We start from the raw sequence: 16,682 nt of genomic DNA, 5'->3' as shown, positions 1-16,682 counted from the left end.
GTTCTCTTAACTAATGGTTCAAACACATATACCAACAAAAAAAACAGCCAAATATACCAATAAACTAAATTACAATGCATTAAAAATCATTAGCTCAAACAAAAACTTATGTTGGTCATAACAGGGAGCAGCTGGATTCAGCCATGTGAAATGTGTTATGTCATATTCACTGTCACCACTAGAGGGCAGTGTATCCACCCCAATCAATAAAACTAAATGCAAACACTTTCAAAACAAACTATTACAACGCCACTTTAATAAATGAATACTCGAAGCAGCAAAATTTAATTTGAATCTTTTTTCTAATTGAATTCCTCGAGTTAATCGATCAATCGTTGCAGCACCGGTAAAATTACTTTATACCCTCACATAATGTCATATTGGAGCAGTTTCAGATTTTTAATAACACTATGACACTCAGTGCCCATAAAAGGGAGAGGATACAGTGTTACGTGAAGGAGTCAAACTCACATATCTGGACAGCCGTCAATCCTCTTTTTTCGGGGCTGATATGTTTAAAATGTCCAATGTCATCCGGTTAAGGCAATTACCAAAACTATTCTGAATTATTGTGTGCAAAAAGGATTTAGTGTTCCAAAATGTATGACATATTCATGTTTCACAGTAGTGAGAGTGTATCTTTCTTCAATCTCTGTGGCTTTAAGAGAAGAGTAGCAACACCTTTGAGCACATGTACACAGTGGTGCGGGAAGTGGGGTGAGGGAGCTGCAGCACCCCCTATTGTTAGGGAGAAAAAGGGTTTTGTTTTTTGTTTTTTTGGTTGTTGTTAAAAATAGATAAATAAATAAATAAAACATTGAAACAATAGCACATTTAACTTTGGGGATTAAATATATATGTTGAAAAAGTTTTTTTTTTTTTGTGTTAATAACACCACATGACACCTTGCTTGCCACCAGGTCACACTGAATAAGGCGCTATTGGAACGGAAAAGTAAACTATAGAGAGGAGGCGTTAACATGGCACAAAAATGAACAAGCGATTTTTTTCTTTACAGAAGCAGCGACATTTTCTAAAATTCAACTCCAAGTCGAAAAATGAAGGCGATTGTCCTTTGTTGTCTTCAAATAGGTAAGACATGCTTGCATTGTAGCAATATTATTGTTTGTTGCTGCTGTTGAGCTTCTATTTGAGTGTTGTGAAAAGCGGGTGTTAAACTGAAGCTTATTGACCCTTTTAGTTCAAATGTGTTCGTGTGTCATTGTGCAGTCTAGTTGCGGGGATTGGCATTATAATACACAGGCGCTTTTATTTCTAATACAAGACTCCAACACATACTGTAGGTGAAATAGAACGTTGTCTTTGTACTAGCCTAGTAGGAGTACGTAAACTATCTAGCATGCATGTGTACTGCCATTGTGCATGCCTTGTGTGGAGAAAACGTGTGAGCACAACAGATTTGGACCGAAACGGCTGTTATGGGATAGGGAAAAACTAAAGAAGATCCTAAGTGAAGCTGCTTTGAGTGACTTCCAGCACCCCTGCATGTACAATGCAGGCCAAAAATTTGGACACACCTCATTCAATGCAACACAACACAACCCCATTGATAAAGCAATAAAATTCTACTAATCAACCCTGAAACGGCATACCTGTGAAGTCAAAAACCATTTTAGGTGACTCCCTCTTGACAGTCATGAAGAGAATGGCAAGAGTGTGCAAAAAAGTATTCAGAGCAAAGGATGGCTGTTTTTTTTTTTTTAAATGTACACTTTTGTTTTTTGTCATAAAAGCAGCAATTGTGCAGAGACATGGCTTTCTGAATCCCTTTGTATACACTATTCTTCATTATTTACAGATAAATCTCCTTACCTGGATTAAACGGTATTACATGAATACTATGGATATCCCGATCACATATTTTTGTACCCGAGTCCGAGTCCAAGTCACCTGATTGAGTTGCAGACATCGAGTCCCGATCCGATACCGAAAAAAAAGATGTTTTTTTTTTTTTTTTTTTTTTTTTTTTAACGTTCCCGCTGCCGAGAACAGCCTCTCCATTGCAAAATGAGTAACACAAAAAACGATGAGTAACACATAAAACTCTGGTCAGATCAAAGCTGCAAACCTGTCAATCATCGTTAAATTTAAGTACCAAACGCCAGCTGCACTGGTGACCAAGAAAAACAGTTTGGTCGCACTGCTTTTTTAGGAGGGAGAGTGAGAGGCCGTATGAGTAAGAAGCAGAAAAACAAAAATATATTTTTTAAATTAAAAACCCGATCCTTTTCACCTGATTCCAGTCCTCTGAAAAATGGCGCAATTGGCCCGATTACCGATCTTGTTATTGGATTGGGACATCTCTAATGTATACAATGCGGTCATAGTGAGTCAACCAAAGTCTTCCCAAAGAGAGCTATTTAAGTCTGGTGAAAATTCTTCCAATTTTAATATTGCAATATACAACGCAAAATATTGCAAACCCCCCAAAAATTGCAATGTCAGTTTTTTCCGAAATCGATCAGTTCTAATCCATAGTGTTATTACCGTCAGTGAGAATTTACAATGTAAATAGTCATGACAAAGAGGAAAATGCACGGATGAAAAGGTGTGTCCTAACTTTTGGCCTGTACTGTATGTAATGTACAGTATATATTTATATTACTTCTTAAAAATTGAAAAAAAAAATCACTCAATCTACCTCGAGTCATGGAAGACAAGTCTTCAACTAAACATTCAAACATTTACAATTTTAGGTTAGTGCGTGTGAGTGTCTGGGTAAGAGTTGTTGGCTACAGCAGCACTGCATGAGTGTTCTCAGTTTGTATTTGCGTGATTAACAGTCCGTCCAGTATTAAAAACACTTGAATGTTAATTGCGACCGTGGCTCTCCGTTCCAACATGTGAGGTAATTACAGTACGTTCATCTTTCCATAAGTTAGTGTATTTGTGTGAGAGAGGCAGCAAGAGACAGGGAGCAAGAGAGTCATGTTTCATTTAAGTTTGGTTGGTCTTGTGCACACATGAACACCTGATGACGTCAGCCTGGCAATCATCCCTTCACACACACTCACTTGTGGTCACGTGCATAAGCGCTCTGCGAGGCAGCTCCGCTCTCAAGCGCATCAGTAGTGCACCGAGCCAAGCAGCGAGAAGGACGTGCCGCACAGCTTCCGTCCTCAACCAGAGAGAAGTGCCGCGCAGGGGGAAGAAAAAAGACGGCTCATCCTGAATCAGAGGACTATGTGCGGGTCATCCCTTTGGCTCAAGAAGTGAGGACCCCGTCATGCACTCAGCCGGGGACAACTAACTCAGCAGCATGAGTCACCACAGGGGTGATTCAGTGACTTGGTGGGGCGAAGCCCGTTAAACTCGCCCAACAGTTTGTCACCCGTCTAGGATTTACTAAGAGAGGCTGGATTCCGAGAGGTCGGATCTCGAGAACCTGCCGGGGATGAGCAAGGGGCGCGTCCCCACTCCGTGACGCTCCGGGCTGCGGCCCCCGTCATGCGTGTCCCCCGTCAGCCTGGCGCCCATTCCCTGCGGCTCCTGTCCCTCTTGGTCTTCGTGATGGGGGCGGCACCCTCGCCAGCTCTGACGGCCGGCTGTCCTGACAGGTGCGTGTGAAGTTGCAAAGAGGTGGAACGTTTTGGAAAAGTTTCAATTCAGTTTCCTTGGGAACTTATGATGTAGGATTTGGGAAAATAACTGCAAACTTTTCATTGTGATGAATGGGAATTTATGGGGAAGTAAATGCAAATTGTGGGTAACTTTTAGGAATGATACCATATTCAAGAAAAAAAAGCACAAAAAAATTGTCATCTTAAGAAAAACAATGTAAAATGGAGACCATTCCTTGACTGCATGCAAGTGCATCACAGTACCCAATTCCTCCATTCAATCTTTACTTCACTCAGGTGGCAGCATACACAGCTGAAGCTTTGACAAAGTGACAGCTCACACGCTAAAAACTCAGAAATCGGCACTTATAAAGCAGGATTTGCATGAAATCTGAATGTTTTAATCAAGGTTTTGCTGGCGTTGTGCTCTAGATCACATACTATCTGATCCAAGATTTCCCAAGACTCTCTCTAGACCAAAATGAACGGAGACCTAGATAAGTGGTCTTGTCTTAAGACCATGACCAAGACTTGCCTGAAACCAGAAGTAACGCAGATCAAGTCAATATCAAGGCTTTCGGAAAGTCAAGAGCAAGACCAATACCGAATCCAAACTGAGTCTTTTGGGAGCCAAGTCTGAGAAACCGAGATCATGTGGGCTCAACACAGAAAACCACACAGATATTGTCAAAGAAGTTCTACAAGATATACATTTTAAGTGGAAACGCTTGATCTTTAAAAAAAAAAAAAAAAAAAAAAGACTTTCTCTACTCTCCAGGATATGTTGAGTCATTGTTTCCTGAGTGTTTCCAAAGAAACCAAAGGAGAAGTGTTTGATTGACCTTTTTTTTTAACCCTAGGTGCGTGTGCGACGACCAGCTGGTGGTCCAGTGTGCCGGGCAGGAGCTAACCCAGTTCCCTGCCGATCTTCCACTGGCCACCCGGCAGCTCATCATCTCCAACAACCGTATCGGGGACCTGCCGGCGTTGCAGCTCAATTACCTATCTGACCTGGTTTACCTGGACTGCAGCAACAACTCTCTAACGGAGATCTCAGAGTCCACCTTTGGGAACCTGCGCAAACTGGCCTACCTGGACCTGTCATTCAACGCCTTGCTGCAAATTGAGGAGCGGACTTTCGGCCCCCTGGCATCTCTGGTCATGCTGCGGTTGACAGACAACCCTGGTCTCGGTGAGATACACGCTGACGCCTTTGCAGAGAACCCGGCCCTGCAGGTTCTGGACGTGAGCCGGAACAATCTGACAACTCTCAACATCAGTGGTCTGATTGGACTGCCGGCCCTCCGGTCACTGGGACTCAGTGGGAATCCATGGAGGTGCGACTGCGACACGGAGGACCTCTGCCTTTGGGTCCAGATTGAGAGCTTCAAGTTCCAAGGTAAAATGGAAGCAGATGACAGTAAAAAGTCTGGTGTTTAGCGGGCCTCACTTTTCTTACATTTTGCAGCTTTAATCCAAAATGGAATATGTATATTTTCGTCTGAAAATCCTAAACGTAGTATAGGATCATCTAGAGTTTGCATGTACAGTGGAGCAAATAAGTATTTAGTCCACCACCAATTGTGCAAGTTCTCCTACTTGAATAGATTAGAGAGACCTGTAATTGACAACATGGGTAAACCTCAACCATGAGAGACAGAATGTGGGAAAAAAAAACAGAAAATCACATTGTTTGATTTTCAAAGAATTTATTTCCAAATTAGAGTGGAAAATAAGTTTTTGGTCACCTACAAACAAGCAAGATTTCTGGCTGTCAAAGAGGTCTAACGTCTTCTAACGAGGTCTAACAAGGTCTAACGAGGCTCCACTCGTTACCTGTTTTAATGGCACCTGTTTTAACTCATTATCGGTATAAAAGACACCTGTCCACAACCTCAGTCAGTCACACTCCATACTCCACTATGGCCAAGACCAAAGAGCTGTCGAAGTACACCAGAGACAAAATTGTAGACCTGCACCAGGCTGGAAGACTGAATCTACAATAGGTAAAACGCTTGGTGTAAAGAAATCAACCGTGGGGGCATTTATTAGAAAATGGAAGACATACAAGACCACTGATAATCTCCCTTGATCTGGGGCTCCATGCAAGATCTCATCCCGTGGCGTCAAAATGATAACAAGAATGGTGAGCAAAAATCCCAGAACCACACGGGGGAACCTAGTGAATGACCTACAGAGAGCTGGGACCACAGTAACAAAGGCTACTATTAGTAACACAATGCGCCGCCAGGGACTCAAATCCTGCACTCCCAGACGTGTCCCCCTGCTGAAGCCAGTACACGTCCAGGCCCGTCTGCGGTTCGCTAGGGAGCATTTGGATGATCCAGAAGAAGACTGGGAGAATGTGTTATGGTCAGATGAAACCAAAATAGAACTTTTTGGTAGAAACACAGGTTCTCGTGTTTAGAGGAGAAAGAATACTGAATTGCATCCAAAGAACACCATACCCACTGTGAAGCATGGGGGTGGAAACATCATGCTTTGGGGCTGTTTTTCTGCAAAGGGACCAGGACGACTGATCTGTGTAAGGAAAGAATGAATGGGGCCATGTATCGAGAGATTTTGAGTGAAAATCTCCTTCCATCAGCAAGGGCATTGAAGATGAGACGTGGCTGGGTCTTTCAGCATGACAATGATCCCAAACACACAGCCAGGGCAACAAAGAAGTGGCTTCGTAAGAAGCATTTCAAGGTCCTGGAGTGGCCTAGCCAGTCTCCAGATCTCAACCCCATAGAAAATCTGTGGAGGGAGTTGAAAGTCTGTGTGTCCCAACGACAGCCCCAAAACATCACTGCTCTAGAGCAGATCTGCATGGAGGAATGGGCCAAAATACCAGCAACAGTGTGTGAAAAGCTTGTGAAGAGTTACAGAAAACGTTTAGCCTCCGTTAATGCCGACAATACTCTGTGGAAGAACGGCTGTGACGTCACCGCTCAGCAACGTCAACAATGGCGAGCTATTAGTTTATTTTTTGATTGAAAATTTTACAAATTTTATTAACCGAAAACATAAAGAGGGGTTTTAAATTATACTTGTACTCACATTTATCTTTTAAGAACTACAAGTCTTTCTGTTCGTGGATACCTTCAAGAGAAAGAATGTTAATAATGTTAATGCCATCTTATGGATTTATTGTTATAATAAGCAAATACAGTCCTTATGTACAGAATGTTGAATGTATATATCCATCTTATCTTTCCATACCAACAATAATTTAGTGAAAAATAGGGCATACTTTAGAGATGGTTTGAATTGCGATTAATTATGATTAATTCATTTTAAAGTTTTGATTAACTCGATTAAAAATTTTAATCGTTTGACAGCCCTAATATATATATTTCGCTATTTTGCACTGTAAATAGCCTGTTTGACCATAGTATGCGTAAAGGCCAAAAACGCCTATGACCATACCTGTTGTTTGTGTTGAATTGTCAAACATAAAACCATTCAGTCTTATTTTTTTCTGTTGAATGTTTATCCTAACAAGTTGAATAAATATTATCAAGCTTCAGAATGGTTGGTCTGGCATGTTTGGTTGTCAATGTGACATCATTATCACATATTTTGACAAAGGATTTGGGGATTTTTTTGGCTTTTGGGGTCCAAAAGGCTGATTATAATTGGTCAGTGAAGAAAAAAAAACAGTTTGGACATGAAGGTTATGAAGTCCTGAACAAAGGGACCTAAACTGGTCATTGTGAACATTTTTTTCTTTGAAATATAAAGGGAACATCAAAAGCACGCAAATTCGGCCAAAGTAGGCTTAGGTGTTAAAGGATTAACCAATGAGGTTCTATTCAAACAAGCAGCACTTGACTGCAATCAATTTAGTACACTTGTAAGACACTAGATTGGCGAAGAGGTGTTCTCTTGATGGGTTGGAAGAAAAACCTGCACACACTGAGGCCCTCTGCGGAATAGTTTAACCACCTCTGATTTAGATGGTCAGTTTCTAGGAAGTTAGACAGAGTTGAGAGACTGAAGTACACTCACACAAATGTTGTTGCTAATCGCATTGAAATAAATAGATGATATCGATGACAATGGCTTTGAAAATCAGCAAGCGTATATCTTGAGTGTTAAACTTTCCATCATTTACAAAACGTGGATCTGTTATAACTCCAAGACTAACTAAGTTTTTTTTTTTTTAAACACTCCATTGCCGGATCGGTATCCCTGGAATCTTGCGTGGGCCATTTTTTTTTTTAAAGGTGGAAAATTGAATCAAAAACTGCTAACAGGGAAAAAATAAAGTGTTTCTGCCAAAAGGACACAAATTGGTGAACAGCAACCAACCAGGGTTTCACTGTTCAATGTGGTATGAAAAACCAAGTTGTACCGTATTTTTATAAGCCGCTATTTTTTTCTCGGCATTTCTACCCTGCGGCTTTTATAAGGGAGCGACTTATTTATGGATCAGCCGCTACATTAGCACGATAAAGCTTGCCAGAAGCTCGTCAGACTTACTCAAAAACCCAGGATTTTATGGATGAATATGGCTCCATCTGATACTATAAGCTGCTACAAAAGAACAATTTTAAATGAATTGGCAAGAGACGCGATACTAGCATTGATTAGCTGTTTTCAACTGGCACTCGGAGGACATTATTGCCACATTATGCTACAACAAAGCTGCTATATAAGGGTTAGCGCTAGCTGCTAACCGTTTTTTCGTCCACTTCAAGTTTAGAAGGCAATGTAAAGTGGATTATATATCTTTGCAAATTTAATTACTAAGGCTTTCAAACGATTAACATTTTTAATCGAGTTAATCACAGCTTTAAAATTAATTAATCGTAATTAATCGCAATTCAAACCATCTCTAAAATATGCCATATTTTTCTGTAAATTATTGTTGGAATGGAAAGATAAGACGGATATATACATTTAACATACTGTACATAAGTACTGTATTTGTTGATTATAACAATAAATCTACAAGATGGCATTAACATTATTAACTTTCTTTCTGTTAAAGGGATCCACGAATAGAAAGACTTGTAGTTCTTAAAAGAGACATTCGAGTACAAGTTATAGTAATTTTATATTAAAAACCCTCTCAATATTTTCGTTTTAATAAAATGTGTACAATTTTCAATCAAAAAATAAACTAATAGCTCGCCATTGCTGACGTCGCCGAGCGGGACGTCACATGGGCTCCCTGCCGTTCTTGCACAGTGTCTTTAACTACGTAAGACAGTGACTGAAATACACAACAAGGTGTCAATGGCGAGTTTTAAATTAATTAGAGCTCTAGCCAAGGCAAAGTCTGAGTAAGTTTTATGCGTATTTTGAACTGCTATTTTGATTGGGAATGCCGGTTCTCTTTGCATTGAGCGATTTTCTTTTTGTGAACATTATTTTTTGAGAGATAGGAATATTATTTTTTTTGTGCTTTCACTAAATGATACTGTAGCGACTTAACCGTTCCGCCCAAATGCATGATGGGAAGTTGGGCAACCATGACTGTCAGTGGTGGCTGCAAATAGTATACAGTATGTTCTGCGTTATGTTCAATTAAGGGTGTTAAGACAAAAATCGCCTCCTGTAATTCTTACCCACCTTGTTCGCCACAGTACTCATATTTTTTGTGAAAGAGTTGCCAAAGCGTAAGTCAATGAAAGGCACGGTCCAACGAACGCCTGTGTGCACTCGCATTTCTCTGCCTTTTCCCTCTCAATGTGCTAAAACGGCGTCATTGTAAACTGTTTGAGGCAACGCATGAACGGGTCGTTCCGTGCATGCATTAATTGCATCAAATATTTTAACGCGATGAATTTTAAAAAATTAATTACCGCCCGTTAATGCGATAAATTTGACAGCACTAGTAATTACTTGTTTTTTAAAGTTAGTTTGTTTTTGAGCATTCAGACAACATGTGTTGGTTACGTTGATGTGTGTTTATCTGGTTAATAAATATATTTTTGATCAATCAATATTTCTGTGTAGCATATATGTGAATATCCAATGTTAAGATATGGACACCTGCGGCCATAAGCGGATTTTAAGGGGGGGGGGGGGGGGGGGTGCAGGCCCCCCTGGTGGCTAAAAAGTGTCAGTGCATGTATTGACTTTCCTGTATATTTAAAAGTTGTAAAGCAATAAAACTGCAACAAAAATGAATGAAATGACCAAAAAAATATATTTTTATAATGAGTTGAAATTATTCTTCGAGCACCTTAGACAGTCTTTGCATATAATTTAAAATAAATATATATATATATTGGAGAAAAAAAATTTAATTATTTTTTTCTTTGATTAAAAATATTTTTTTTTGATTGAAGTAACCTTTTGGGGGATTGAATGATTTAGACACAAATGTCCTAGTCATCATATGCCCCAAACACAAAAAGGATTGCTTCAATCAAAGAAAAGTTTTTCAATGAAAAATGAAGTGTTCAAATACTTTTCAATCAAAAAGTTGCTTCAATCAAAAAAAAAAAAAAATAATAATAATAATAATAAATAAATAAATTTAAATAAAAATAAAAATTTATCAAGGAAAAATGGCTTTCACACGCATTTTTTTTTGTTTCAAATTTATTTTTGCATTCAAACACATTTTTTGATTGAATAATAAAGACACAAATCTACCTCCGTATGGCTCCGCCTAGGGGATACATTTTTTTCACTCAGGTAACTCAATTCAGCGGATGACGATCTTGGCGAAAAGTATTGCCTAAGCAGCCTGATTTAAAATTCCCCTTAAGAATGATGGGAAACAAAAAAAAAAAAACGCTCATTGTTAACTTATTATTATAAATATTCTTGTAAGTTAATTTTATTGCTGACACTGCGTTTTTGGGTCATCAATATGTTGTGCCCCCCCTGCCCCAAAAGTCAAAATCCGCCTATGCCTGCGCCTTATAGTCAGATACGGCATTTACTGTATGCCGTACAGAAAGATTTATTTCTAAAACTTTGTGAACTTTGGCCGATGCGACTTATAATCAGGTGTGCTTTATAGTCCAGATATTACGGTACTTTGAAAAGAAAAAAACTTTGTATCTTGAAACATAATGGGACTTTGGACATCCTTAGGCTAGAAAGAACTCATCGAAGTGAAACTTTGAAAGTTTCAATCTTTGGAAGATTCACAGTTTGGACCTGACACACAGGACAGAAAAAAAGGAAAATCTTTTTAAGATAGCCAGCATGTAAGAGGCTACTATCTCTAAAAGTATTCCAAAGACACTCCAAGGTCTCCATTTTGCTTGTTGTCACATCATCTCATTAAGATGATGCGATTGCTGCTTCGGTTTAATCTCAGATAGCGACACACTTATCACACTGTCACCGCAACGTGTGCTCTACATGAAGACATCATGAAAAGTCTGTGGGACAGTGTTGACTGCGGAAGTCAATGTCAACCTCCTATAGGGTACAAAGTAAAATACTATGAATTAAAAAAAAACTGTAGCATGTTAATTGGGGGCTATAATGCTAATCAGAGGTTACTTCAGTTATTTATTTACTTTTTATCGTCGGCAGCGACTTCACACTGGTGTCCGAGTATGTTTCAGTCGTTTTTTGGCCTATTTTCTTGAGTGGGGGGGGGTTATGTCTCATATGACTTGAGAGGCCTGGTCTAGTGTGTGAAACAAAAGAATGCCATTCGCTAAGAGTGTTATTTAAGGTGGTCGTGGCTGCGCGACTCCCACGCACATACACTTGGCCCACATCATTTCCACTGCAGCTCAAAGAGATGAGACAGGCAGCCTCAACGATGTTGGTCGCATCGGGCTGCCGGATTCTTGTTTCGTGAAGATCCGCCTTGCCGCCTGCCCAACAGGCGTTGCCCTCTTCCGCTGTTGCTGATTATCTCCGTCATTGGGGTTTTGTTGGGTTTTATTTCGGAGTTTCCTTCTCCTAGCCTTTGCCTAAAGAGGCAGACCCTGCAAGGCAGCAGGGGATTTGAATGGCATACCGCACGCTACACGTCACTTCCGCTCATTGATATTCATGACTTAAGCTAATGTTGCTAAGGGGGGGGGGGGGGGGCAACAAACAGGAGATTGACCCCAATAGTAAAATAATGGAAATAGTGTATGAAGGAGATGTTTACGGAGCTAAACCTACCAATTCTGTCCGAAAATGATTGGAAGAACATTCAAATGTTCAGTTAAAGAGATGACTTGAGTGTCGGGGGTTGAAAAAGCCGAGCCGACCTAAGCTTAGCCTTAGCTTTTTAATCGACACCTTTTTGTTACGCCATTGACAATGACATTCTCCTCTTTCAACAATCTAACCTTTACCACCATACGCCATGTCTATCTTATATAATATATCCTCTGGTTGTCTTACGTCTCTGACCGTTCTTTTTGGCAATTTACATTGTTGTTTTTTTTGTGTGTGTGTGTGTGTAGCGATCGCAAATGCTACTTGTTGACAGCCAACGAACACTTTTCATTTTTTCATGAATAACATCTTAATTCTATAATCTATTTACACTTCCCCTTACTAAAGTTTTTTTTTTTTTTTTTTTTTTTACAACAGAAAAGGTAACAGTGGCAGTCAGATACCATTTTAATTCTTTTCAGGTCATTCATTGTCTGACAAAAGCAGCATGGCAAAACGCCACGCTAAAAAATAAGTAAAAAAAATATCAAAATAGCTTACCTCTTTGTCCTCTGAAGGACCATGGCAACTCAACAAAATGTTTACTGCATATGAAATGTGAATGGCTTCACCTTGCTCGCACAAGTTTATCCATTCTTCACATTTTTCAGTCCGCTCGGTCACTTGTTTGCATTCTGTGATAAACAGGGGGGACCATGGGAAGGTAGCAAGCAGGCAGTTAGGAGGCAGAGGATATACAGGGCGTAAAACTAGCTTAGCATAGGAACAGTGTTGTTAATCTTTCTTGAAAAAAGTAAGTAATTACAGTTACAAATTACTTCTCCCAAGAAGTAATTGATTAAGTAACTCAGTTACCTGAATGTATGAGTAATTAGTTACTTGGCAAAGTGTTACTTTTCATGTTTTTTTGTTTGTTTTGTTTTTTTTTCTTTCCAAAAAAACAAAAACAGAAACATTAGTCACACTATATGAAGTTCAAAGGGTTTTTGGGACAATTGGCCCTAGCCCAATTCTTTACCCTAAACTTAACTAGACACAGGGGTTTTGCGGATATTGCGATAACTAGATACTAACCTTTGCTATGTTTGGAAGTCATTTAATGTTGTGAATTAACAGTTAAAGTTTTTAAAAATTGCTCTCATTATTGCATTAGTTCACTTCTGTCTACTTTCGACATGAGAATGTTTTAAAACTGTTTCATCATTTAAATATAGATTCAAGTCAAGATTTTGCCAATTTAGGAGTATTTTAGAAAAAAGTTACTTAGCTTCACTAGGAATGTTCTCTACAACAGAGCCTTCTTGAGAAGTCTACTACTTTACTGCTGGCGAGTCTATCATTTCGAGTCTATCATTTCGCTTCTAGTTCTCTAAACATGTTTTAACGCCGCCGTGTGTGTCATTTCGCATCTAGTTCTATAGACATGTGATATCTACTGTAACATCATGTGGGTGTAGTTTTAGGCTATCGGCTACAGTCAGGTGTATTTGGAGCCACCTAGCATCGCGTTTGCAACGGCGTCACACTCCCTTCCCTCCTTCCCACTCCCGCTCTGCTCTCTCGTGTCTCTCAGACTTTTTTCGCGTCATTCAACCAACATAGTAATGCACGCATTTACATCCCCAGTAACAGTATCGGTGTTGCAAAGATGAGAAAAGTAATTAGATTACTCACTACTGAAAAAATAACGCCGTTATACTCCAACGCTGTTATTAACAACACTGCATAGGATGCATGCAACTCAGATAGTCACCCCATTCATTTATTATTATAATTTATTTATTGTAAAGTCATAAAAAGCTATATAAATCAATAATGGGGGAAAAAATGATTTGGAAATGCCTCCAAATCAACTGATGTTAACCAAAATCAACAGCGGGTGAATTGGAAATACCCCAAAGTCAACAGGGAGTGACTTGGAATTGCCCCAAAAACAGGAAGTGACCCATTAATTCCCCAAAATCAACTAAAGTAACACTAAATCATCAGGCGGTGACCAAGGAGAGCCTCAAAATCAACAGGAAGTGACCCATTAATGCCTGAAAAATAGATGTGTAATAAATAGGAAGTAACACTATATTAACAGTAGGTGACCTGGAAGTGACCCAAAATCAACAGGAAATGATTCAGAATCACTCCAAAATAGACAGGGAGTGACATATAATCAACAGTAAGTGATCCAGAAATGTCCCATAATCAACAGGAAGTAACTCTAAATGAATAGGAAGTGACCCGGGAATTCCCCAGAAAACAGGAAGTGACCTGTAAATGTCCCGAAACCAACAGGAAGTGAGCTAGATGCAATGGGAAATGTCCCAAAATTAACAGGAAGTGACACAAAATCAGCAGATGTCATTCATAAATGCCCTTAAATCAACAGTAAGTGACCCATAGAGTTTACCGACCAGCAGAGCAAAAATCCCACGAAATTTATCCAGAAACTGCATTTTCTAAGAATAATCTTTTTTTTTTTTTTTTTTTTAATGTTTTTTAAACAGCAAAACCCTAACTAACTGGAAGCGAAAGCATGCGAGAGCAGAATTACAGACGCCATTACTTTATATAATCACGTACGTACCTTGTTTCGATCCAAAAACTCCATGTGGCATGTATCACTGAGTGTCAAGACACAGCTGTGAATGGCCACAGCTGGATTTTTTTAGGATTTTATGGGTGAAACTTGGTAATATAACAAGGGTCGCGATACAGAAATTGCAGACATCAAAGAGAGGTTGAGATTTTCCTTTTCATATATTTACCCTTTTAAACATTTTTTTTTTCACTTTTTCTTTGTTTGGATCAATTATTTATCATCTAACATATCAGAGAAAATGCGACAGTCACAGAAAAAATACAATTAAGTGATAGTTATGAGGTAGACTTTTTTACAGACGCCATTTTTTTCATTGTGACATAATTTGTTTAAAAGTTTAAAATATGAAACTGAATACTTTTTTTAAAGTTGTTGTTTTTTCAAACGAAATGTGAGACATCAATTTATGATTCTAAGCTAAAAACGACATTTTGAACAATAAATATAATTAATTACCTTCGTTTTATGGCTGGGTTGGAACAAAAGCTGTTGCGCGAACTCTGTAAACGGGGGTTTTCAGGGTAAAACGGGCAAACTAAAAATAGTTTGGGGGCTTAATGCGCCATGAATCTGTTATGGCAGCGTATAAACATATTGTTCTATCAAACACAACAGTTGTTTTGGCTTAAAATAGTTTCTTTTAAAGAGGAGTGCAAGAGCAGAAACTGCTTTTTCAGTCTTGTCTGTGTTTTCCGCCATACGTTTTTTAAATTGCCAAAATAGTCACTCGCTATAGGAAGTATATTTCACTCATTAACTGCAACTGACAGCCAAACCATTTTTCAGATGAAGTGAACGTTCATCACCATTAATAGCTGCCAATTAAGTAATGACAAGACTCAAAAATACTGAACAAAATCATATGAGGCAATTCAATGTTGATTATGTGAGAAGTGCACAGTATGTTTTTGCGGGAAAAGCTTCCGTGTAGTGTCTCCATCCTATTTATTCCTCCAAGCCTGCAGCATTGCACTCTCTCTCACAGATCCTCTTGCTAATTGTCAGTGAACGGTCGAGCGGCCTGACGCGCCGTTTCAGACAAGCGCTCTGCAAGCGGACGCGCACAAAGTAAGTCTGTTCTAGGGATGTTATAGTAGTTCCATATCTTAGGGAAGAAGTGAAAGTAGACTTTTCCACAGGAACTCATGAGACGTGCCACAGTGGTGTGACAGAACAAAGCATGTGCGACAAAACGGGGTCGGGATGAGGCCGCCGCTCAAATTTATTAAAGACAATTGCATCATTCAATACAGGCGCGGCATACATTATTCAGCACATATCCAGTTCTGTTGACCTACTTGTGCAGCCTAGCCAAAACACAACATATGGATACAGTGGGGCAAATAAGTATTTAGTCAACCACCAATTGTGCAAATTCTGCTACTTGAAAAGATTAGAGAGGCCTGTAACTGTCAACATGGGTAAACCTCAACCATGAGAGACAGAATGTGGAAAAAAAAACAGAAAATCACATTGTTTGATTTTTGAAGAATTTATTTCCAAATTAGAGTGGAAAATAAGTATTTGGTCACCTACAAACAAGCAAGATTTCCGGCTGTCAAAGAGGTCTAACTTCTTCTAACGAGGTCTGACGAGGTCTAACGAGGCTCCACTTACTTGTGTTACCTGTATTAATGGCACCTGTTTTAACTCATTATCGGTATAAAAGACACCTGTCCACAATCTCAGTCAGCCACACTCCAAACTCCACTATGGCCAAGACCAAAGAGCTGTCGAAGGACACCAGAGACAAAATTGTCGACCTGCACCAGGCTGGGAAGACTGAATCTGCAATAGGTAAAACGCTTGGTGTAAAGAAATCAACTATGGGAGCAATTATTGGAAAATGGAAGACATACAAGACCACTGATAATATCCCTCGATCTGGGGCTCCATGCAAGATCTTACCCCGTGGCGTCAAAATGATAACAAGAACGGTGAGCAAAAATCCCAGAACCACACGGGGGGACCTATTGAATGACCTACAGAGAGCTGGGACCACAGTAACAAAGGCTACTATCAGTAACACAATGCACTGCCAGGGACTCAAATCCTGCACTGCCAGATGTGTCCCCCTGCTGAAGCCAGTACACGTCCAAGCCCGTCTGCGGTTTGCTAGAGAGTATTTGGATGATCCAGAAGAGGACTGGGAGAATCTGTTATGGTCAGTGTTGGGCACGTTACTTTAAAAAAGTAATTAGTTACATTACTCACTACTTCTTCCAAAAAGTAACTGAGTTAGTAACTGAATTACTCTATAGAAAAAGTAACTAGTTACCAGGGAAGCAACTATTTCCGTTACTTTAAAAAGAACTTGTTGTATGTCAAAGAATTAGAAATTTTCTGAGCAGTATTCGAGTCAGTGGAATAGAGAAGAACAGACAGGTAGTTAACTTGTTAGGTGCTTC

At 39.5% G+C, this 16,682-nt stretch overlaps 1 protein-coding gene across 1 annotated transcript in view; it reads left to right on the top strand.

Moving 5' to 3' along the window:
* The first annotated feature begins 3,016 nt into the window (after positions 1 to 3,016).
* Positions 3,017 to 16,682, top strand: part of LOC130919535 (leucine-rich repeat-containing protein 52-like) — a 41,495-nt gene continuing 27,829 nt past the window's right edge. Inside the window, exons 1-2 of the mRNA XM_057842331.1 lie at positions 3,017 to 3,578; positions 4,442 to 4,980. Of these exons, the coding sequence (XP_057698314.1) occupies positions 3,469 to 3,578; positions 4,442 to 4,980 (649 nt within the window). The 5' untranslated portion in view covers positions 3,017 to 3,468. The remainder of the gene's footprint in view (positions 3,579 to 4,441; positions 4,981 to 16,682) is intronic.

Source organism: Corythoichthys intestinalis, chromosome 7, assembly GCF_030265065.1.
Source record: "Corythoichthys intestinalis isolate RoL2023-P3 chromosome 7, ASM3026506v1, whole genome shotgun sequence".
NCBI classification, from domain to species: Eukaryota; Metazoa; Chordata; class Actinopteri; order Syngnathiformes; family Syngnathidae; genus Corythoichthys; species Corythoichthys intestinalis.
This window is presented reverse-complemented; position numbering and strand designations above follow the sequence as displayed.